The 22,368-nt window shown below is 45.0% G+C and overlaps 1 protein-coding gene across 1 annotated transcript in view; it reads right to left on the bottom strand.

The window, feature by feature from the left end:
- Positions 1-226: 226 nt before the first annotated feature.
- The window catches only part of CBL (Cbl proto-oncogene), a 36,004-nt gene continuing 13,862 nt past the window's right edge, over positions 227-22,368 (bottom strand). The window contains exons 3-16 of the mRNA XM_065855607.2: positions 19,420-19,566; positions 17,980-18,136; positions 16,353-16,474; positions 15,231-15,368; positions 14,320-14,407; positions 13,655-13,786; positions 12,594-12,797; positions 11,020-11,151; positions 8,948-9,325; positions 7,915-8,009; positions 7,245-7,400; positions 6,656-6,759; positions 6,036-6,218; positions 227-4,650 (exon numbers count right to left, since the gene is read on the bottom strand). Coding sequence (XP_065711679.1) covers positions 4,370-4,650; positions 6,036-6,218; positions 6,656-6,759; positions 7,245-7,400; positions 7,915-8,009; positions 8,948-9,325; positions 11,020-11,151; positions 12,594-12,797; positions 13,655-13,786; positions 14,320-14,407; positions 15,231-15,368; positions 16,353-16,474; positions 17,980-18,136; positions 19,420-19,566 — 2,317 coding nt within the window. The 3' untranslated portion in view covers positions 227-4,369. The remainder of the gene's footprint in view (positions 4,651-6,035; positions 6,219-6,655; positions 6,760-7,244; positions 7,401-7,914; positions 8,010-8,947; positions 9,326-11,019; positions 11,152-12,593; positions 12,798-13,654; positions 13,787-14,319; positions 14,408-15,230; positions 15,369-16,352; positions 16,475-17,979; positions 18,137-19,419; positions 19,567-22,368) is intronic.

Below are 22,368 nucleotides of genomic sequence, written 5' to 3'. Positions count from 1 at the left end.
TTGCCTTAAACCTCAACAGGTTTTGTTTTCACCTCATTTTCCCATTAGGTTTGGAGGGACAGATGGGGCATCACCAAAACCTGTTAAAACCCCTCTGGCTCTCAAGAGTATAGGTACATATAGGTACAACAGCAATCGATGCCATAAGAGCCCATGAGGCTTTAGAAGTTAACCATTTAAATTGTGGCCGGATCTAAGCAACAGAACCACCGCAACCCAGACAATATGCTACAACAAAGGAAATTTTATTTAAAAATAAAACTTTGTTTTGTTTTCTTTTTACTGACACAGGTGAATGAAAACCCAAACAAAGGAGCTCTTAGTGGGCAGCATACAAGAATGGAGACAATTAATAAATAACATTAGTATAACCTCTAAACATTAACAATGCATTTGCAAACAAAACGAGGACTTTAAACCAAGTGAACCTTAAAGCTCAGCTACTCTCTGTAAGAATATTTACCTTCTGTTTTTCCTTATTCTTTACAGATCTGAAAGGATTAAATACTGCTATTATATTTTATATTAATGACACTATTATACTTTTTTTTAAAATATTTTGTGGAAATCTCAACATTTTTAACACTGATATCATACAAATCGGGATTTGTCATTCAAGAGAAAGAACAACTGCTCCTCCCCCACTGGGAATTTAAAAAGAGAGTTCTCTTAGGAACTTTAAAAATAAGGGTCCTTATTCCCCACTAATTTTTCAAGTGGCACCTTAAGGAAGGTGCCCTGGGAGTTGCATTTTTTCTTGCTCAACTGAAAATGAACACGAAAACGTTTACAGTAATGACCCTGCCTCGGGATTAGCTACAGTAATGCAATCAGTCTAGTGCAGGAAGCAACATGCTGTAGGCTGAGCCTGTCTGGCTCCCCAAGGAAAGGCTCAGTGAGGGGCATGCGGAGAGCTGCTGGCTCCCAGCACCCTGTGCCCCCAGCTCAGCGTTTGCAGGAGCACGCGGGGGCCGTGCAGCAGGCAGGATCCCCCGCACCCTGCCAGGATACGCCTCATCTCAGCTTCCCATTCAGCTACGGCAGCGCTGAATGTACTAAGTCAGCCAAAAACCCTGTTCTGAAGAGACCAACTACACTTGCCTGCTTTCCACAGCTCGCTTTGACTGGTCCCACACGTTTTGTGCCCAGCTCTGCCTGTACAAAAGGTCTTTTGCTTGCTTTGCGTCCCGGTCGACAGGTAGGGGGAAACCCGACATTTTTTATGAGCAGAACTTGTGTTTTGTTACAAGCAAACCCAATCCTGTCCTACAATTCTCCTGTCTTCACACCAAGCTTAGTACAGCATCAGTCCAGACCAGTGGTTGTTAGTAGGAACCTCCACAGCTGAAATACTCCAAAACACAGTGTCCTAGTTGAAGTGACAATTGCCCATCTTTCTCACCTCTTCTTTTCACCCCTTCCAAAGCAGTCTCGCACTCAAAGTCGTCTTTACAGCTGCTCTAGTTTGGGCTCATCATTTTCACAGGGAGTGGATACTCGGATCCAGCCTAGCGATGCAGCATTCTCTTCAAGAAAGGCACTAGACACGTTGGTTGGGGGTGTTTTTCTTTTTAAATTAGCATCATAAAGTTAACTTCTTAAGAATAAAGATCAAGGAGGTGAAGGGAAAAAAGAGAAATCAATCTTAGGCTTACCCTTCTGAAAGAACAACAAGAAAAATACACCGTACGGTGCCTGGATTGACTTCACAGAGCACAGCCATAAGACATGGTCAGGACTCTGCTGCACGTACGCCTAAAGAAGAAAAGCCAAGACTTAAGTTTCTTAAATCAGTTTGAGACACAAAAAGTGCACGGAAAGGACACATGCAGAAAAATTAGTGATACATGCCACAAAGACTGCTCTCTCTAATCACTAACAACTGGAACAATACCCATAGCAACATCTCTCGGCACATAAACCCCAAAGACAGGCCTGTAACAGCTCTAGGCGTGACTTAACATTACAACAAGCCTGTAATAAAGGGACAGGGCATCACTACTCTGATCACACACACTGTGCAAGACAAGAGTTAAGGCTTTCTAGCTGGCTGGACTTGGCTCTTACACAGCCTTGGCAGCGACACCTCTGCCTGCGAGGACCAGTCACACTCACACTGAGTTTACACAGCAAGTGAAGTGGCTCTAACCCCAACAGACAACACTGGAGATAAGAAGAGGGAAATAAAACCATATTGCTCCCTCGCAAAAGCGTTTTTACCTTGGTCTCCAGGACAAAGCCAGGAAATATGTTTCATATTGCGTGCTCAGGCTCCCAACCGTAACGTGCCGACGTACTGAGAACAACCGGAGCCGCCGCTCGCTCCTGCCTCCGCAGCACCAGCTCCTCTGGGAGCTCCCACCAACACGCTGAGGAAAAAGAACAGCTCTCCTTCCTCGAGTGCAACGGGCACTGGCATCACCTGCTGTGTAGCTCAGCACCTTCAGGCCCTGCTCCTGGCTGCGCCTGGCCGACCCCTGCAGCACTGCACAGCACCGTGCCCACTGACATCAATCTCGCCAGTGTGCTGCACTGCTTAGTTTCAGCCCTGACCCCAAAATAGCAACAGTGGTGATGGCCTGGAAGTGTTGCAGGAGATCTCCTTACGGTTTCAGAGAACATCTTCTTTACTACAGAGAGGCAGGGAGTAAAGTTCAGGCTTTTAAACTGCCTAGACCCCACCACATTAATTTATGAATTTCTAGAGAGAAACCTATACTTTACACAAACCAAGCTTTTTATGCTTAGCTCCCTTTGCTAATACTTGTTAAATCCTCTGCCAACTGCAAGTCACTTCTCTGAAATCTGGGCCCAGCTATGAGGTTCTTTAAAAGGCCAAACTGCATCCAACTGCCATAACCACTCCAACAATATTTCAAGTTGAAACTCTTTGCCTAATGACTGCTGCTGCTCTTAGATGCAAATAACGCCAGACATGCCTCAAAAGGCTAACAGCCTCTCAGGATACACAGAGCACCCATCTGTCTGTCAGGCTGTGATGCGTGTATCCCTACTTCATTTAAATCCTCTCAAAAGGAACCATGCACTTCTCGCACTTCCAGCACATATGAACAGTCAAGGAGCTGAGTATGCAAGTCAGGTTTTTCAAGGTAACAGCTGAATACTGACTTCTAGGGCCGTGTGATCATTTCACAAACACACAAGTTTCCCACATCTGTTTTAACACAAGCTCCGGCAATACCTTAGAGTAGTGGAAATGGAAAGAGCCCCCCCATGCTGTTTTGATAGCCGTGCAGAGAACTGCTGCATTTCTTTTACTGCAAAGCAGGTTAAGACACCAACGAATACATCAGCTGCATCTACCGATTCCACAAAACAGCCCGGCACAAAGACAGTTGGCTCTGCAAGAGCTCTCGGAAGGAGATGACGGAATGTGCGTGAAGGCCACTAGTCCGAGACAGCCACCATGCAATTAAGATAAATAAAGTATTATATTTACCACGTGCAGCACTCCTAGAGAAAGAGCGCATGGGAGTGTCCAGTGACAGCTGCTCAAGCCCAGCAGGGCCACAGTCAAGTCTGAGCATTGAGGCACAAAATGCTCGAGGCTAAAAAAGGAGAAGCAGCAGCCAGTTCTTTGCTCTCACTCAAATGATTCCCAGCTTCTCCCACCTCTCAAAACCGCTCAAAACTTCCAGTACGTCTGGCTGCCTGGAATCTGGTGCTACCAGTGCTGCTGGCAAGAGGACACATGTGAGAGAAATCCAACTCCCAGCACTGCCAAGATCAAAATGCCTGACTGAAGCTATCTCAGGCACAAGGGGAGGACTTGAATCAGAAGCAGTAAGTGCTATTATTACAGGCAAGAAGGAAACGCCACGGCAAACGGGAAGTAACCAAAAGATTCTTCCAAGGTCTCTCATTTATTCCCAGCAGAAAAGGACCTCCCAGCCGCTCTAAAAAGCCTGAGCCAGACACACAGCAGCAAACAGATTCAGACCCAGTACCATGAACCACAGGACACACCACACTGACCTCGAGACTTTGTTTCTCAGAGCATTCACTTAGAATTCACAGCACAAAACACTCCCCCCAGCCTCCAGGGCATCAGCTCGGGGATCCCTTGTTGCGATACCTTTCTCTGCCAAAACCCTGGAAATAAATCTGTTCTCTCAAACAAGAGGTAGGGGTAAAGGACTCCAAGACATACACTGTATAAAAGACCATTCTGCTCCATTCCATTCCACTGCTTTGAAATCTGGAACCACAAAAACCTGATAACTGATTCTCGTAAGAGGCAGGACAGACCTCAGCACGAAGTCTCTAAAGGAACCCCCTTCCCCTTTGGTGCACAGCTGGGCTACAGCTGCCCAGGCAGTTGGTCCACAGAAGGTGTGGAGGTAATGTGCTATGTGGCCACATGCGCAGGAGAGGAAATGGAAACAAACTCCCGGAGAATATTCTTGGCCATTTCAATATTGTTATGTGCAATGACCAGTGCTTTCTGAATGTCCTGATATGAGTAGCCTTGGCTCATTAGGTTCTCGATCTCACTGGAGAGCTGCAGCGATGCACTGGTCCCACTGCCGGCTCCGCCTGTTTGGCAGCTCCCTGCTTTCCGCTCGGAATTTATTCTCCGTGGTAGTGGCTTTGGTGGTCTTTCTGGAGCTTGAGAGCCATCTGCAAAACCTGGAAGGAGAAAACAATGCATCACTTCAGAGAAGGACACGCGATTCTTGCTTGGAACAAAGCGGGAATGACATTAGACTGCCATTTGAGAAAAAGGACTACCCACTTCTCTGCCCCAAATTGTCTCTTGAAACTGATTAAATTTCAGAGACCACAGGTCAATTTGCAAAGGCAACTACTAGCACAGCTTTTTTGGTAAATGATTAAGAGACTAAACTGTAGCACATAATGCATGAAGTGTATCCCATACTAGTCAGGCTTGCTTAACACCAGGCTTCAGCAGTAGCCAATACCCAGTATTTCAGAAAACAGCATAAGGTTCCCAGAGCAGCAACAATCAGCACCTCCACAGCATTTTTCATGAGCAGATCTCCTAACGTTACAAAGCAGGGGAACAGCACTGCTGTCTCAGGGCTGTAGAAACAAAGAATGGTCAATGATTGAGCACGGTACTTTACCTGTGAGCAGGGTGTGAGCTCTTTCTGCCCCTTCTTATCCCTGTCTGCCACATTCTACAGAGGGACCAGCGCGGAGTGAGGCAGGGAGCAGGGAGGAGTGCCAAAGCTAATAAACCTCTTGGTGCTAGTGAACTCCAAAGAAGGGCAAGCGAGAAGGGAAAATGGTGAAGCAGGTGAACAGAAGACTCACTGGGACAAGTGGTCCTGGGTATAGGAGGCTGAGAAGGAATAAGAAACTCACTACTCTTGCTTAACAAATTGTCAGGGTGTTCAGACATGCTGAAAGCCCCCCAACAGGAAGAGTTTCAGAGCTTCCTTCAGAGCTGCTGTGTGGTTGTAGGAAATAAGTCAAGCATTTTTCAGAAAGGCTCTTGGAGAGGGGAGGATGTGGGTTTTCCCTCAGAGAACGTGCCTTGCAGCCCGAAGGACAAGATGTCCTCTGCTCCCCGGGGACAAAAAGCTGACCTTGCTGAGCCACTGGGTCCTTGCTCAAAGGAACTGACAGCACCAAACAGTTCACTTGTGCCATCTGCTGGCAACAACTGCAGCTGAGACTGAGACAGAAGCTGTGCACGGCCAGCCACGTCACCTTTACTTGAACAGCGATAGGTAGTCATGTTGTGAAGTTGTGTTTCACGCCCTGGTACGAAAGGTATGCCATGTCCTGCAGGAAACAGCGGCTTAAGGAATATCCTTTAAGCTGAGGAAAGGTTTTCCCAGCTGTGATTTAAATGTAATTTGTTGCACCAATGCAGTACATTCCAAGTTGTAAACCAAACTGAACACCTAAGAACCAGTGTAAGTCTGTCTTGTAAACCTGATTTTACAGCTTCCAAACAAAACCTGGAGTCAGAGGGAGAAGTTTCAAGCATGCATGGCAAGCCATCAGTACCCACTACAACATGAAGAGTAAGGGTGTTCTCTAACCTGTTACAGGGTCATTTTCCAAAGACATTCGGCTGAAGGCAGGCGTGGCATTGGAGATATCAGACAGTGTGCGACGAGCAATAACAGCTGGTAGCGGTGGTTTGGGGACATCATAACCATCTTCTTCATTTTCTGACTCTTCGGGGCCGTTGCTGGCAGCGGCTGCTGCCAGGTCCCCTTCATCTGCAATAAGAGGCACGTTGTGAGCTCTAGGGCTGAACAGAGCCTCTGTCTCTCAGGGCACTCTGTCCTCCTGTAGTCCGCAAACACTGACAGGACACAGAGCTAAGGTTTTGCTGCCAGCACTCCCCATTCAGTGGAAGCTCTTTCCAGAAGGTAGTGTTAGATGTGGGCTGACAACTGCCTCACACAACAAAAAAATTCAAAACCAGCAATATTTTAACAACTGTTGACTATTTTTACACAGCCTTCCAACTGGGCTTCTCAACAACATCCCCACATGCAGTCTGTAGTATGCAGATCCAGATGTTTCCACATACATCCCACCTATTCTAACAGTGAAAGCAAGTAACAGTTAATTTAGCCTAAAGTGCTGTTCCAACTGGGACGGATTCATTGTACCTCAGTTTCTGAGTTGTTTTTTTAGCACACTCACTCACCGGAGTTGTTGACAGGCTCGAAAGCAGAGGATGCTGCTTGGGAGTGGATGTTGTACATTGCTTCATACATAGAGCCATCCGTCTGCTGGTTGCAGTCTGGAACTCTGAGGGAGAGAACACACATTTCCCTTCAGACAAGTGACAGTGGTCAAGCATCACCGCCACCTATTCTCTGTGAGTGAGACTGCACAGATCCCTGCTTCAAAGTCATGTCGCCATTGCTCTCTGAAAGCATATTTGTTCCAGAAAATGCTCTATCACAGTACAGCACAACAGCTTAAAAGAGTTTAGTTGATACCACCAGAACACCACCTTTTAAAAGAATTCTGAATTTCAGCTGCTGCTGCTCTCAACAGGTTACCAGCAGAAAGAGGCAGGAGTGGTTAACTGACTCCTTAAATAGTGTATAAGGGTTCTGCCAAAGAGCAGCAGTCACATTTCATTTTCAGCTGGCTGTGGTAGTTTATATCTGGTGAATATCACCGGGGGGGATTTAGCGAATCGAGCAAGCAAAATCCCCACCTTAGTAAACAAATGTGCTTTCCCAGAGCTGTGACAGGAAGCACAGTTCATACAAACACAATCTCACCGTAAACTCTGAGTCATTTCCAAAGGCATTTTGATCTCTGGTTTTTGTACAGCAGGACCTGGAGGCACCACAGGCAGAGAAGATGGTGACATGTATTCAGTGTCTTCATCGCTTTCAGACTGTTCCCCAGGAGGCAGTTTTGGTACAGGCAGCGGTCTGGAGGCAGAAGAAAGATACAAACATCAGAAAGTAATTTACGCCAAATCTGATTAATATCAAAGTGGCCTTTAAAATCCACAGTAGGCGTAACAAGAAGTCATCTTACAGTGACTCTGTCTGCAGAAATAATGTGGGTTTCGGGAATCTCAGCAGCCCAACTGCAAGGTCACACTGACTGGCACAAGGCCATTATCAAAAAGGAAGCTGACGATATCGTACACATTCTGTATCACCTACTTCACATAAAGACGAACTCAGAATTGAATTCATAGGAGAGCTAATGGCAGCTGTAGCCTGTTTCTTAGTGCTACAGGCAAGGGGAACTACCACCACTAACCACAGATCTCTGGGATGCTGATTTCACCTGCTTTCTCTACATTGTGTATTTTGAATCTGTAAGAAATTGAAACTAAGGCTGACAGAGTTGGGTCCAATTCCGTCCCTGGCACCAGTATGCAGAGAACCCTATAATTACCATTTTGAAGAGTACTTTTGCTAGAAAGCGACAGACCTGGCAGCTAAGGAGTAGATCGCATTGGCAGATGAGGAGGGTTTAATTTTGGGGTGTTCACACTCTGGGGTTGTTGGTGGACCAGTGTTTAAACTCTGAAAGAAAAAATTGGAGACCAGGAATCAGAACCACCACATATACCAGCACAGTTGCAAAGCCATCAGTCATTCAATACATCCTCTGGGGGAATGAAGCATCTTCACTATTTCGAAGCACTTCAGAAACCCAGTAGGTCTGTGACAGTTTTCCACCAGTGAGGGCACAAGCAGGGTTTTTCTTCTGTAGCCAACTTCCTGTCTACACAAAAACTGCAGGAACTCCTTATCTTTTGAGACTCCAACGGCTCTGGTGAATTCAGATGTAACAGACCAGAAAGCCAAACTGTTAATGAGGGACAAGAGGATCAGGATGCAGACAAGCACACACATACAGAGACAGAATGACAACCGTGCAAGTGCCGTTTTCTTAGCCTGTCTGGTTAAAAATGTACTTGCTTTCAATTTTAGAAAGCTGGAGGTTTTAAAAGGAAAAATTAGGGGAATGGAACCAAAGAAAGCAAAACTGCCTGGGATTTCCTTTAGGCAACAATATGTTGGACTGCTAAGTTACACATCATGTCATCAGTCATAGTAACAGATCCAAATTTAACTCAGATTCACTGGGTTAAACTTATCAGAGCTACTGTGCACAGGTTTTACAGGACTAAAAACTGAGAATAGCAAACAACACGTTCGCAGCATTCCAGCTCCCAACACAAAACACCCTCAGTTTTACAAAATTGAAGGTCAACAGTGACCGTGCAATTGTGGCTCATGACTGCCCAAACTGGTATGTTAGCCTTGCTCCCGAGAGGCACGAAAGCACCTCCCTAACAAGTCCTCCCATTCTTCCCCTTTGCCCTGCACTCACCAGTTCCTTTCCATCTCCCCCCTGGGAAAAGATCACCCTATTTGGATGTAAATTATACGAAGACGGGTACGTTGGAAGACTTAATTCCTCACAAATTCCCTTCGCCTCCAGCAGGCCTACTCACCACTGGGTTGTCCAGGCTGAGCGTGCTCCCGAGCCGATGGCTGTCAGCCCTGGAGTCCATCTGCGAGGGCAAGGAAAAGGGAAGCGAGTGTCTGTTTGACAGTTCTCTCCCAGCCCAAGGGTCAGCAGGGCTGAGAGCTACAGGTGGGGCTTTTGGAATCGGCCTGGATGGCCAGAGATCCGCCTGACGGTTGGAGGGCACGGGGGGTGGCTTTTCTCTCGAAGGACAATCTCCTGGCGTGCAGGGCAGGGGACGTCTCTGCGGTCGACCTTCGGTCCCTATGGAATGTGGCCGGTCCGGAGGTGGGGGCGGTGGGAGATCTCTGAGCGTGGGTGGGATCGGCAGAGGCTTATCCTTGTGAAGAGTCCCAGGTGCAGCCTGGAAGGCAGAAGAATGTAAAATATTGCTTAACGAGGGGAGAGTAGCTACAAAACAGAAAGGAGGGAGGCGGGTGGCAGAAAGGGTGAGTTTTGGTTTTCATTTTATCTATTTGTACAAGACATTATCTCAAAGAATGTGGAGATAACTCTCCACATCAGCCCCCCGGAGACACCTTCTCTACAGGCCTGAAGAGATAACACAGTAATTACGTGCAGCTATGGCTGGACACTAAACACCCCAGATTATTTTTCTTGAAGGAAAAGAAAGCTTACAGCAGCATCAGTTTGGATTCCAACCAAAGGACACCCATAATTTTTTAAAAATATTAAATTGTGGGTTACTTACACAAGTTAACATTCATCAGTCAGCAATGAATATTCATAGAATTGGATATTTTCTTCTCTCTGAACTTTCAAGCATAATTTAACTACTTAATCCAAACCAGCTGAAGATTCACTGCTACATCCCAACAGTCAGTGACCAAATTCCACCAAGATCGCACTGCTGCCTTCTGCTAATCAATCAGAAAACCACTTTCTCAGTCACACACTCCAATTCCTCCCTTAGTTTTCTACCTGAAAAAACGCTCGATGGAAAAATTTGTGAAGGCAAGTTTGGACAGGAATATGACACCTTCTCACATGCTGCCTGCCAGCTAGAGCAAAACACGAGCCCAAAGGACACGGGCAGCAGTGGCTGAGGCCGAAAACCACGGAAGATGTTGGTAATAACAATAACTCAGTAGTTCAACAGGACGGCAGTCACCAAAGTGAGCAAGTGCTTCAACTCAGGACCCACTTCTCTCTAACAACTGCGTGGATGAATCTGATGAAAAGATGGGCCCTTTAACCAGCAAAAAGGGACTTTCCTACCATGGATTCCAGAGGAAGCATTTGCTTTCAGGACAGACTATTGCGGGGAATGGAAGGAAAGTGGCCTAAGAGGACTACAGAAAAGTGAGGATAAAAAGTCTTCTGTGAAAGTACTTTGGGATGTCACAGAGAACACGCAGTGTTCACCAGTGTCCTGGTTTTGTTAAAAAACAAGTTTCTCTTTGCCTGTCAGCTAAAGCTTCATATTAGCTGCCTTTTCCTGGAGAACCAGATACGTGTTTTGGTAAACATAGCAATGGTTATTGATAAGGACAGATTCACATCTCGCCAGAGGGGCAACGAGAAACAGGTGACCAAGTAACTGAGCAAGGGAGTATAACATCTCATTCACATGATACTTCATATAATAGTGGGAGATCACGAGGATCCTTTGGGTGACATTAGGAGAGGACCTTGCCAGTTGTCCCTGTGAACTGAGGCCAGTGAGAGACTGAATCCAGCTCCGGTTGGCTGCAGAGTCCAGTCCAGGACTTTGGGTGCCGGCTCTGCAGTTGCTGGGACTTTCAAGATTGGTTTTGTATATTTTGTATTATTTTCTCTCTTCTTATTAGTAGCACTAGTGAAACATTTTGAATTTTTCCAACTCTCTTCTCTCTGTCCTTTCCCTCCCGATCGCCTGTGCTGAGTGGGAAGGGGGGAGAGGGAGGGGTAAAAGGGGGAAGGGATGGGAGAGGGGGCTAACAATACATCTGCCAGGGTTTTATTGTCACCCCGCAATCAAAACCCTCAACAATCAGAATGCCCTTCTTCCTGCCCGCCCCACCAAAATCACAGCTGAAAGAGCAAGCCGTGTTTGACCTTTGAAGTGGTCCCAGGGCTGGAAGCCCCAGGCGGATTGGACACTCGCTGCTGCAGAAGATCCAGTCGTGGCGGCACGGGAGGCAGGGTGGCCTGCGGAGCTACCGAGAATGGAGAAGGAGGACGCTCAACCTGAAATAGAAAAGGATGGGAAAATCAACAAACGACAAAATCCAGCAGAACTCGTTTTCTCTAAAGAGACTTTCAAGCTCTATGACTTGTGTTGGCTTCAATATTGCTATTGGTAACTAACTACTGCATTAACAATCGTACACCAGTAAATGAAGGCAACTTCACAGCACGACAGCATTTGGCACGCAGCAAGCCTTGAAGACCACCAGTGGACTTAGCTATGGCACACAACTGAAAATGCACACGTAGCAATGGCACAATAGAAGACAAGCAGCTTGGCTGCAGTAACAAACTTGCCTTACTGACCCTGAGCAGAAGCGAGCTGCTTTTCTTCTCGACACAAGAGGGCACGATCTGCTGCAAATCCTGCAAACTACCTTGACCACAGTGCAGCAATCACTAGCGTGCACCAAAACCTCCATTTTTTGTCCCTGGAAAGCTGTTTTTCCACCAAACAAATAGGAACAGCGCCTGTTGTTCTCTTTTTCCTAAATGTCTATAAGCGAGTCCAGTGCTTTCTAACTCTGAGAAGCTTTACAGGTTTACTTTGACACCACCAGAGTACCAGCCCACTGCAAACCACAACAGGATGTCATACCAGGGCAATTGCTCTGCTTCCCCAAGCCGTGTATACAAAAACTACCTAAAGGAATGTGGTTTACTGTTTAGTGCACTATTTCACAGGGTGAAAGCTAAAGAGAAACATGACCATAGGTAAACCAGCGTAGAGGATTCTTTCTGACCAGAAAAGGCAGATTTCTTTAGTGAATCCAACTATTAAAAATTAGGCAAATTCAAACCTGTTTCCCTATGTAGTAAAACAATGCTAAATGCAAATGTTCAAGGGGAGCAACGCATTTTTAGGAGAAGACATGCAGGGATTCGTAAAGAATGCGTCTTGTACACATCTCCTGGAAGGAAGCAGCACTAACGGCAGGGAGTCATCACACAAATTTATCAGACACCTTATAAAAAGATGACAGTCAAATTGACTTCCTCAGCAAAATAGGCTGCCCAGTCATCAGGACCCTGGAAGACTGTACGTCGTTGGCTGTATTCATCACTGGGGAAAATGGCTGAATTTTTGCTGATGTGGGTGAACTATGGTTCAAAAGCAGCATTGCTAAGCATGCAGAGAAGTGTTATAAACCTAGATCTTACATTCTCATAGGTCAAGCCAGCCTTTTCATCCTTCTAAGGATTCTTCCAAGACAACACACAAAAGAGCAAAGATTTCAACATAGTGATCACCATTGCTTCATAGAACTAACAGTGTGAACCGACCTGACAAAACTGAGCCTAAATCCCCTCCGTACTGAGTAAAGTCTTCCCTGTCACCAGGTCTGACAACCCTCAACTGCACAAATCACTAGGACCACAGAAAACTGATGGAGAACGTGCAGTCTTTGTACATACTGCCACATCTACTCTCGTGACCTTACTTTGGTACCAGCGAGTTCTTTCATCATGAAGAGGGAATCATCAGCTCTGTCATCATCATCGTCATCGTAGTTAGGTGAGGGAGTTCCTTCTGCCCCTTGTCGTGACAATCCTCCTCCTCCTCTGGGGTCAAACGGGTCTACTACGATTGGCTCCGTGCCTTTGATTTCACAGCGGCAAAAAGGACAACCTTGGCCTTCCGATTCCTGCGGGAAAGAAGACACCTTTGTCAGCAACACGGGCAGTGGGACTGAGGTCACCCTCAGCACATTTGCCAACGACACCACGCTGTGTGGAGCGGTTGACACACTGGAGGGAAGGGATCCCATCCAGGTCCAGAGGGACCTTGACAGGCTTGAGAAGTGGGCCCATGAAGTTCAACAAGGCCAAGTGCAAGGTCGTGCACATGGGCTGGGGCAATCACAAGCACAAATACAGGTTGGGTAGAGAATGGCTTGAGAGCAGCCCAGAGGAGAAAGACTTGGGGATGGTGGTTGATAAGAAGCTCAAAATGACCCAGCAATGTGCACTCATAGGACAGAGGGACAACCGCATCCTTGGCTGCATCAAAAGCAGCACGACCAGCAGGTCAAGGGAGATGATTCTGCCCCTCTCACTCTGCTCTCTCCACAGGGGGGGTGGAAATAGATGATCTTTAAGGACCCTTCCAACCCAAACCATTCTTTGATGACTCTAATAGATCTGTTACAAGAGCCACTAAGATGCAGAAATGGAACACATAGTTAATGTACACAGAGATTTAAACCTGCTTTTTGGCGGGTACTTTTCAATTGAGAGGAAGACAGAAAGGCAAACTGTGCTACGAATATGGAGTATTTTCTCTCTGAGGTAGAAAACCAGCTTTTAACAAGTCCTCGCACTTCTTGACTATTTCTAGATTAAGAGAACAGGCATCTAACCAGCTTCTCCCTATGCTGGTAAACCTGATATTACCGTTGGACTATTTTATATCCAGGAAACTGAACAGTTGAGAAGACTATATACTGCTTCTGTAACAGAGCAACTAGCTTCACTCCGAGATGAACAAGAGGTAAGGCCTCACCTGCCACGCAGTGAGACAGGACGTGCACATCAGATGGCCACACGGTTCGATCTTCACATCCTTGTCATTTTCAGCACAGATTTTACACAGCTGAAACGTGGAGCCCATCTCGCAATACAATTCGTATTGTTCCTTGGGGAAAGACAGACAAACACGGTTGATACTGTAAAATAACAAGCATCGTTAGTCACAGCTACAAGGAACCAAACACAAGATTTGCAGGAATAACTGAATTCCAAACAAAAGAACAAGTGCAAAGGAGAACAGAAGTCCGCAAAGATTTCTCTATGATGTTATGTACTAGATACACCTGTCAAGCTCTGAAAAAAGTGGACTTCAAGTTATCCCACATTTTCACTTAGGTGTCCCAGGTACAGCCTAGGAAAGCAGGGCTCAGGACATGCTGGACAGCAAAGAAGAACGAATATTTGGCAGAATACTCCAAAAAATATTAAAATCTGTCAGCTCTGCATAAAGCTTTAGCTAACCTTTGCAATCTCCTCTGCCCATTCTTACCATTTCTGCAACTCCTGTAAAATACAATACATCAGCCTTAAAAACGAGCCATGGGGACACCAAGTATGACAACATTGTATAAAGAGCTAAGGAGCCTAGAAATTAGGGAGAAAGCAAGTGAGTTTGATGGGATAAAATACTTTGCTCACCTGTGTAACTTTAATGTGGTCCTGAGGTGTGGGCTCACACAAGCCAGTCAAGTCAGGATTCTGATTCCGGCCATCAGGAAATAAATAACTATAAGCAGTTGGGGAAAAGAAAGCTCTCTCTGTATGTGCATATACACACATACATACAAACATACATACACAGACACACATATGCACATGCACACATAAGGTTTCTTTTGGGGATGGTGGAGGTCAGAAAAAATGATGGCGAGAAGTGAGGGGTGGGAATCCAAGGTATTCTGAATTTTGGAAAAATTTTACCATTGTACAAAAATCAGACATGTCATTTTAAAATAAAAAGAAGCTTGCTTTTCTTCCTGGAAGCAACTCTAATTTCTAACAGGATGTTACGGTTCCAGACGACTCTTCTTAAATCATCCTACAGTGAGATGTTACTACCCAGATTAAGAAAACTAATGCCATAATATCAGTTGCAGTGACTCAAATTAAGGACTAGACTGGAAAAGAATCTATGATAAGGGGAACACTGATCCATACTTATTGTCTGCTATTGCAAAAGCCAGTACAGCTCTCCAGTGCAAAAGAGAGATGTCTGAGCATTTCGAGTGCCAAAACAGCTACGTGCATGAAGGATCCCACTGATATCAATGGGACTATTCACACGATGGAACTGTTTTGCTGGGTCAAGGTCAAAATAAAAAGGAAGAGCTGAGACATGTTCAAAAGGGGCTCAGTGATGTCAACAGTGATTGCCTGACCTCTGCAACATGCTGCCTCCCCTGTGAAGTAATAACGTGTGGTGAACCCAGAGGGTACATTTTACCATTCAACTGACTTAAAGGCCTCGCCACAGGATTAGGATTTATAAAACAAACTCACCGTGAAAAAGGGCGAAAGGGCAAAAACTTCATTTGGATAAAGTTACTTACAAGCCTTCCCTGAAGCCATCAATCAGCGCTTGAAAAAGAGGTTTGTTGTGCGGGATTGTCTGGAGAATGTTCCCGTCTGCAGTGACGTAGCCAATGGCCCACTGACCGAGTCGCGTACAACTCAATCGGAAAATATAACTAAAAAACACAAAGGAAAAGAAACTTGAGTTTGGACTGGAACAGACAGGAAAGATTGAATGTCAGGTATGCAGCCCTCTGTCTGGCTATCTCAAGACACCAAATAAAAACTAGTAGGATTATTTATACCAGCTTTCCTCAGTTTACCCCCAGGCAGATCAAAGGAGAACCTTGTAATCTGATACGAAGTGAGAAAAGCAACCAAGCGCAGGCCTCCAGGTGAAATTAAACCCAGAATCCAAATGAAGACAAGCTAGCATCCTTAAAATAATTTGTTCAAATTAACTTGAAAAAACCAAACAACAAACAACAGAACCAACAGACTACGGAAGATTTCCTGTTTTAAAACCAACACAGAACTAACAGTAGAGTAACAGCTTCCAGAGATGAACACTTGGCTGTTCCTGCATACAGAGAAATCTTTCAGCCTTGTTGCACTGGGCCAAGTTCTACCCACGTAAGGTAGCCCAAAGCTGCTCAGGTCTACAGGCCCCCAGAAGCTTGTGTTGCTCCCCATAGCCTCTGAAGTCTGCCCAGCCTGCAGCATCACCTTGCAGCCCACTCTGCCTACTACGCCGCTTTCTGCCAGTGCAAACACTGGCTGGCTGCCTTGTCTGTCTGAAGTTGGCTTCAACTGTACATATTGTTTCTGGGTGCTGCAATGCACTCAGCTCTGCTGGTTTTAGGCGTATACACCAGAGTCACGGGACCTATAGATACATTTGCTCATCCATGGGCAGTTTCTGCCTCTGCGCTCTGCTCGTGCCCGAGGGAGCTGTTGTGACAATTGTTGGGTTGGGCAGGAGCTAAGTCACCACATGGAGGATCATCTCCAAATACAGGGCAAGCTCTGTTTTTTCACAGTTCAAATTTCGGAGCAAGGACAAAGGACACAGACAAAATAAAACCAATCTCCTCAGTCAGCACAGTAAGCAGCAATGTTAGCCAGAATGATCCAAAAAGCCAGTGCCGCCGAGCACTAACCTGCCAGGTTTGTGAATGAATTTCTGAAGCCGGGCTTTCACCTCATCATACGTTAGGAATGCCATATAACCAGGATGAGTCACCGCTAGGCTATTCCAGTTCCTGAGCAAAGAGGACCATGGCTATAGAAACAACAAAGAAATACATTAACCATGCGCTTCTAAAAGTTATCAACACACAAAATATTCCTTAAACAAAGGGATCAGTTCTGCAGTTAAACAAGCAAGTTTATTATCCCACCTTAAATCCAGTAGAGGAGCTAAACCCTACATTCTCACGCAGGAACCTTAGCGTTTGAGTTTCTTATTGATGATCAAAACGTCACCTAAGACAGACCTTAATCAAACCTCCTTTAATAAATGCCAAGGGAGACGTCGCTGAGGTCACAAAAAGACAGCTCAATAATAGTTCCTAATCTGTGCTGCCTCTGCAGAGAAAATGACTCATTCCTGAGACAGGGATGGGTTTAATAAGGTTATGCACAGGACCAGAAACCATAGCTAGTCTGATCTCTAACACCAACTTCCTATATGGCCTCAGGAAAGTGACCTCCCCTCTCTGTCTCGGTTTCATCGTGTGTAAGATGCTCATGACTATTTCTTAACCACCCAACCTCACTCGGGTGTGGCGAGGATTGCTGGCTAGTTTGAGATTTGAATAAATATACCAGCATATACATGTTAAATATTCCTTAAAATGATGCACAAGAAGTCATCACAACAGTTTGAATGCTTTCAATCCTGAGGAGGGCTTGGGTGTCTAAATATCATCAATTTTTCCTAACTTCTCAACCTGTCTAAAAGAAGATACCGGCTCTCCCTAAGAACTCTGCATCTCTTGGAAACCGCTGAGACTCGTAACTTGCTCTTTGTGTACTACAGTTGGAAAAAGTACTGAATGAGATCAGCTACATTGCAACACCGAACACAGGAATTTTTCATCTAGACATATCTTAATTACAACCCACCCTATCACATGGGAAAAGGCAAGTCAGAGCCAAAGAAGTAAGTGTTTGTTCTCCTAAATACCCAACTGCACCACCAGAAGCTGTGTGTTTCAGTTTAGCACTACTGAAGACCCTGGGTTAGGGTTTTACCTACTGTTAACATCACTTCAGCAATATTTCTTGTGCACTGAACACAGACACGTTCACAATATCCTCTCTGTGTCAGTTCAAAAGCTAGGAAGCCCAAATTTCCATGGTTGTGCTCCATCCTGAACAACCCTGCCCCATGGAAAACAAATCTGACACGAAAGAAAAGGACAAGGAAACGCAGACTGATAAACTCAGCTGCACGTTTCCTGGTGTACAGAGGTTGTGTCACAACTTCAGCCTAAAAGTGACCTTTGAAAGGGAAAAACTGATTCGAGGGAGCATACTGAGCGTGCCTTACTGCTGCAGTGTAGACAATTCATCCTCTACAACCAGAAGTATCACACATTTTTACAGCAATATTGCATCCTAAATATTACTAGAGGTGTTCAGGGGATGAAGGGCAAGACGATCAAATCCCTTACGCCGCAAACCGTATCACCTTACTGTGTAAAATACAGTTTGTCCTGGGAAAAGAGTCCAACCCGAAGCACCGAAACACACTTCAAGTGATTCACATTCCTCGATTCTTACCTGAAAAAGTCGCGTGAAGATATCAAATTCAAATACTGAAATGTAGTCATTGCACGTCAAGTCGATTGTTGACTTGAGGGCCATGGCTTCCAGCCCTGAACTGATGGGGTGCACTTCATGCAAGGCTTGACGGAAGCTTTTCCAAGGAACGATAGTCCTGAGGAAAACCAAATAAATATTATATGTCTGAAGACCACCACCATGTACATACCTTTTACTTCTTTTTGGTGAGTATGCACCTCATAATGGAAGAGAAGAAAATAAGAATTAGCCACAATAGATTTATTCATGTTATGCAAGCAAAGGATTTCTTGGTACTGCAGGAAATCAGCAGCCAGATCAGCTTTAGACCTTTTTCTCTGCACATGCAAAACGTGAAGTGCAGCTCTGCTCTCTCCTTTCCCCTTTTCTGCAGTCCTGTTGTGTCAACACCATCACTTGGTAAGAACATCAGAATGCTGCAGCTAGAGGAGAAGGAGTTAACATTTAGTAGAGGTCTAGACAGCAAAAACAAGGAGCTGCAAACAACTCTCTACAGAGGGATTAACTGGAGAAGGAAGATAACCAGAAGCCAAAAGAGATGCTCCTGTTTAAAGGAATATTTTCTCTCTTTTAAAATATCAAGTGGAATGGAAACATAGAAAGAACATGCCTAACCAGACACCTGTGTTATTCATGAGTAAATACCTTATTGCTTTTTGTTCTGAAAGCTACTAATTAAACTCTTTATGTCAAGTGCCTTAGTTACCTCAGTTAGAAAGCAGCACCCATTTGCATGAACTTCAATGCTCCAACGCTGTTGTGAACGTGATTAGTCAGCGTTTTATTAGGTACAAAACTGAAAGCTGACATTTTAACAGTTTACACCCAAATATACCTTGCACTTCACTTTCGTCTCCATTGTATCTTTGCAAACCCATTATGCAAACTGATGGAAGTTCAGAGAAGCCCTAAGAAAGGTGACTACGTAATTGGGCAGACTAACTGGAGGGAAGATGAAAAGGATTTAATATAATGGCTTAGCTAAAGGGCAACTACTATTGGGGGCACAGCAACCTTTGGAAGAAGAAAGCAAATTATTTTCCATAGTTTGTGGAGCTTACGTAGGAGTCAAGGAAATAAATTAAAGGGATAAAAATTGAAGTTGAATAATCGAGGGAAACTGACAGTACAAGAGTTTCTTAGGGAAAGTGGGGAAAGACCCAGTACTTGGCACATTTAAAACAAGACGGGACAAAGAAGTGGAAAATATAATGTATAATATCATAATCCTGTATCTCATCGCAGAGAGTGGACCAAATGACTGGTAGGTCTCACCCACCGTCCCAATTTAACCCAACAAAGGCCCTTCTGAACCACAAACCAGAAGTTTTAGAAATACAGAGTGGTATGTACAATTTTTCCCCACATCTCTATTTTTAAGCACAGTTAGAAACTCACTTTTCACCAAAAGCCTTCCTCCAAAACTCTGCAGCATCTGCCTTGGTGATCCGGAACGTGTCCCCCTGGAACAGCCCGCTTGGGAAAATACCTTTGAGTTCTGCCAGCATATGGCTGAATATCAGGGATAACTTCGTCAGGTTACGCCTGCAAAGGACCACAAAACCAAACGTTTCTTTTAGAAAAGACAGGTTTAGAAAAAACTCGCTTCTTCCCCACTTGTAGTCTTAGCAGCTGTGCTAAAGCTCTATGTTAAACTCTATGTAAAGCTCTATGTTATAACTGTGCTATGCAGAAATAGAGCTACCGTGGGAACCTCAAAGCATCCGTGCCTGTAGCAGAACAGTTACACCAAAATAAGACTCTTCCTCCTTGAGAGTCAAACAACAGCACTATTACACACTAGAGATGCTGTCTTCTACCTGTAAATGAAAAACAAAATCTATCCACTCGCGGCACCTCTTTCATTCCTTTATCCAAACAAAGCCTGAGTCTCTTTTCCTCCACTCCATTACATTCTCCAGATGCTGGGAACATGGAATTCCTGAAGAAAAACAGGGATATTTCTAGGCCAGAGGGTTTTTTTTCACCCCCACATCACATACTTGAGGTAAAAGAAGGAACTAATATCATGTGGGAAGGGACGACTTCTAAGTTAAGCCGGACAGACTGGAGATGGTCAGAAGACGGCATCGACCACCAAGGCATTGCACAAACTCACTCATGACACTGAGCAAGGAGTTGTTTTTACACACTGCAAAATACAGAACCATTAAAAGAGGGAGCTAGAAGTGTCCCAACCACATAGTGTTTTCCTAATGCCTTGTTTTCCAAGCTGTCTCGCTAAACGTGCTATTACGGCAGTGCACCATCTCCCTGAAGACAGCTGCGTGTGGCAGAAAACTAAGCTCCCCCAGGTTTCAGCAATCACTAATTTCTAATATTCTGGTTGGATTGGTTCCGCTTCGCTTAATCTGGGGCATTTTTTAGACACCACTTGCTCCAGACGTGCTATTCCCAGTTGAAATACTCATCCTGTTAATCCACCTGATCGTGGAACTGCCTCCGGCCTTTCTGCAAAAAACTGCCCTGGGCATTTGACCTTGGGTCTTCTGTCTCCATGTCATACTTTGAGTCTAAACCAAATTGGGAGTCACCTATTTTGCTTGCCATATATTCTGCCATTTACTCAGCTCCACGTGAGCCCTTTCTCCTCAATATGATGCAGACTGCACGCTATACAGGACCTCACGCTATAAGACTTTGATTACAGTAGTTCTCCTCTCTTACCCTTATTTATTTAGCTCCATTTTGTGTCTCAGCAGTGAAAGCTGCTCTAAGTGTTTACAGAAGGTGCCAGATATGCAGCTAGGGATTCTGGGTTTTGTCATTTTGTGCACATCCAATAATAACAGGTGCTCAAGAGTAGCGTAACTAAAACCACCCAGATGCTCTTCCGTGAGCGGCAGCACCCATTCAGTAGTCTCTATGGGAAGCATTCCACGTTCAAACAGTGCATAGCTTAAAGCAGCTATACAATCTGGCTGTTTGATTCCATAAACACCAACAGAAAAGGGTGGTTGTTCACCATTCTTTGTCGGCACAGGGGTCTGTCAGAAAGTCCCTTGTCTTCCTGGTGTGTCACAGTTCCCAGTTATCTTGCTTTCTGAGTTTGTTGTACCCTTGGAGTGCTACTGTAATTCTTCACCTTCTGCTTTTAGGGAGGTTTATTCAGCTCATCTTAAAGAACCCAAAATACACATCAAGTTGTATCACGGCTCCCTATGTGACCACAATCACATTTACAAAGATCTTTGGCTCAGGACCCAGATGTATGGATCTATTATTAATACAGAGAAGCTGCAGCAGTACAAAACCAGGCAGTTACTTTATCAATAGTATCTGTTTGTGCATCTCCCCACCCTGGTGAAACACGAAGTAATTCGAAGCTGTGTATTCCTCTTTCTGGTAGCAGATAAGCGACGCTGCAGTTACCAGGGGAAGGCGCAAATTCTGACGCACAGTCACTGCTGATCCTACAGAGATGATGATTTAACTGCAAACTCACACCCAGCTCCCTTCCTCCCTCCCTCCCTGTCCCTGCAATGCCTCTGGTTGACAAACACCAGAAAAACTGCAAATCAGAGATTTGGTCCCCAAGCCACCTTCCCAAAGTCCTCACGTCCATAAAATGACAGAAATGATGAGGGGTTATGGCAGTGCAAGGGGAAAAAAGCCAAGACCACGCTCTTACGAATCATTTAATCCACCTACAGCTCAAGCAGAAAAGAGACAGCATTTGGTTTTACTGAGTTTATAAAAAAAGAGGCTTGAGGAAAAGCTGCTCATTATTTTGTTACACTAACACTGAAGTAACAGGTAAGAACTAAATTCTGCATCATTTCCCTGAAGGGTCAGTGTGCAACCTTAGCAGGTAAAGCGGCATCTCGCAGCCATGCATTAATGCCAAGTGGCTTCCATAACAAACACACCAATGCATTCCTGGCCCTGGAACAAGCGCATGGTTTACACAAAATTACTGCCAGAAGACAAGGTAGGTTCCCAAGTCCAGTTGCTTATCACTTCTGCCATAGCTGAGTTTCGGGAAGCGCTTGCACATCATTTCATGAGAGAAGCAATAACTTCCGCAGGCTTAGGGATGGACAAACAAATGATTTCACATGCACTGAGGGAATCCATTTCCAATCGTTTCCGACACCTGCACACTTTCGATTCTTAAGGTCATAATAATTTTTTACAAATATTCAGCTGTATCGTAGGTAAATTACAGCAAAAACACAGGAAGTGAGCATAAAGAGCAGGATATTTTGGTTTCTAACCAGCTTTTACATAGAGCAACGAGTTACCCACCCTGTGCTAAGAGAACATCTTCTTTCAAGAGTGCACTCTATTTTAAAAAGCCAGGTTGCACATTTGTAAATTAATAGA

Source organism: Patagioenas fasciata, chromosome 24 (assembly GCF_037038585.1).
Source record: "Patagioenas fasciata isolate bPatFas1 chromosome 24, bPatFas1.hap1, whole genome shotgun sequence".
NCBI classification, from domain to species: domain Eukaryota; kingdom Metazoa; phylum Chordata; class Aves; order Columbiformes; family Columbidae; genus Patagioenas; species Patagioenas fasciata.
The sequence above is the reverse complement of the archived record's forward strand: the minus strand, read 5'-3'. Positions and strand labels throughout refer to the sequence as shown.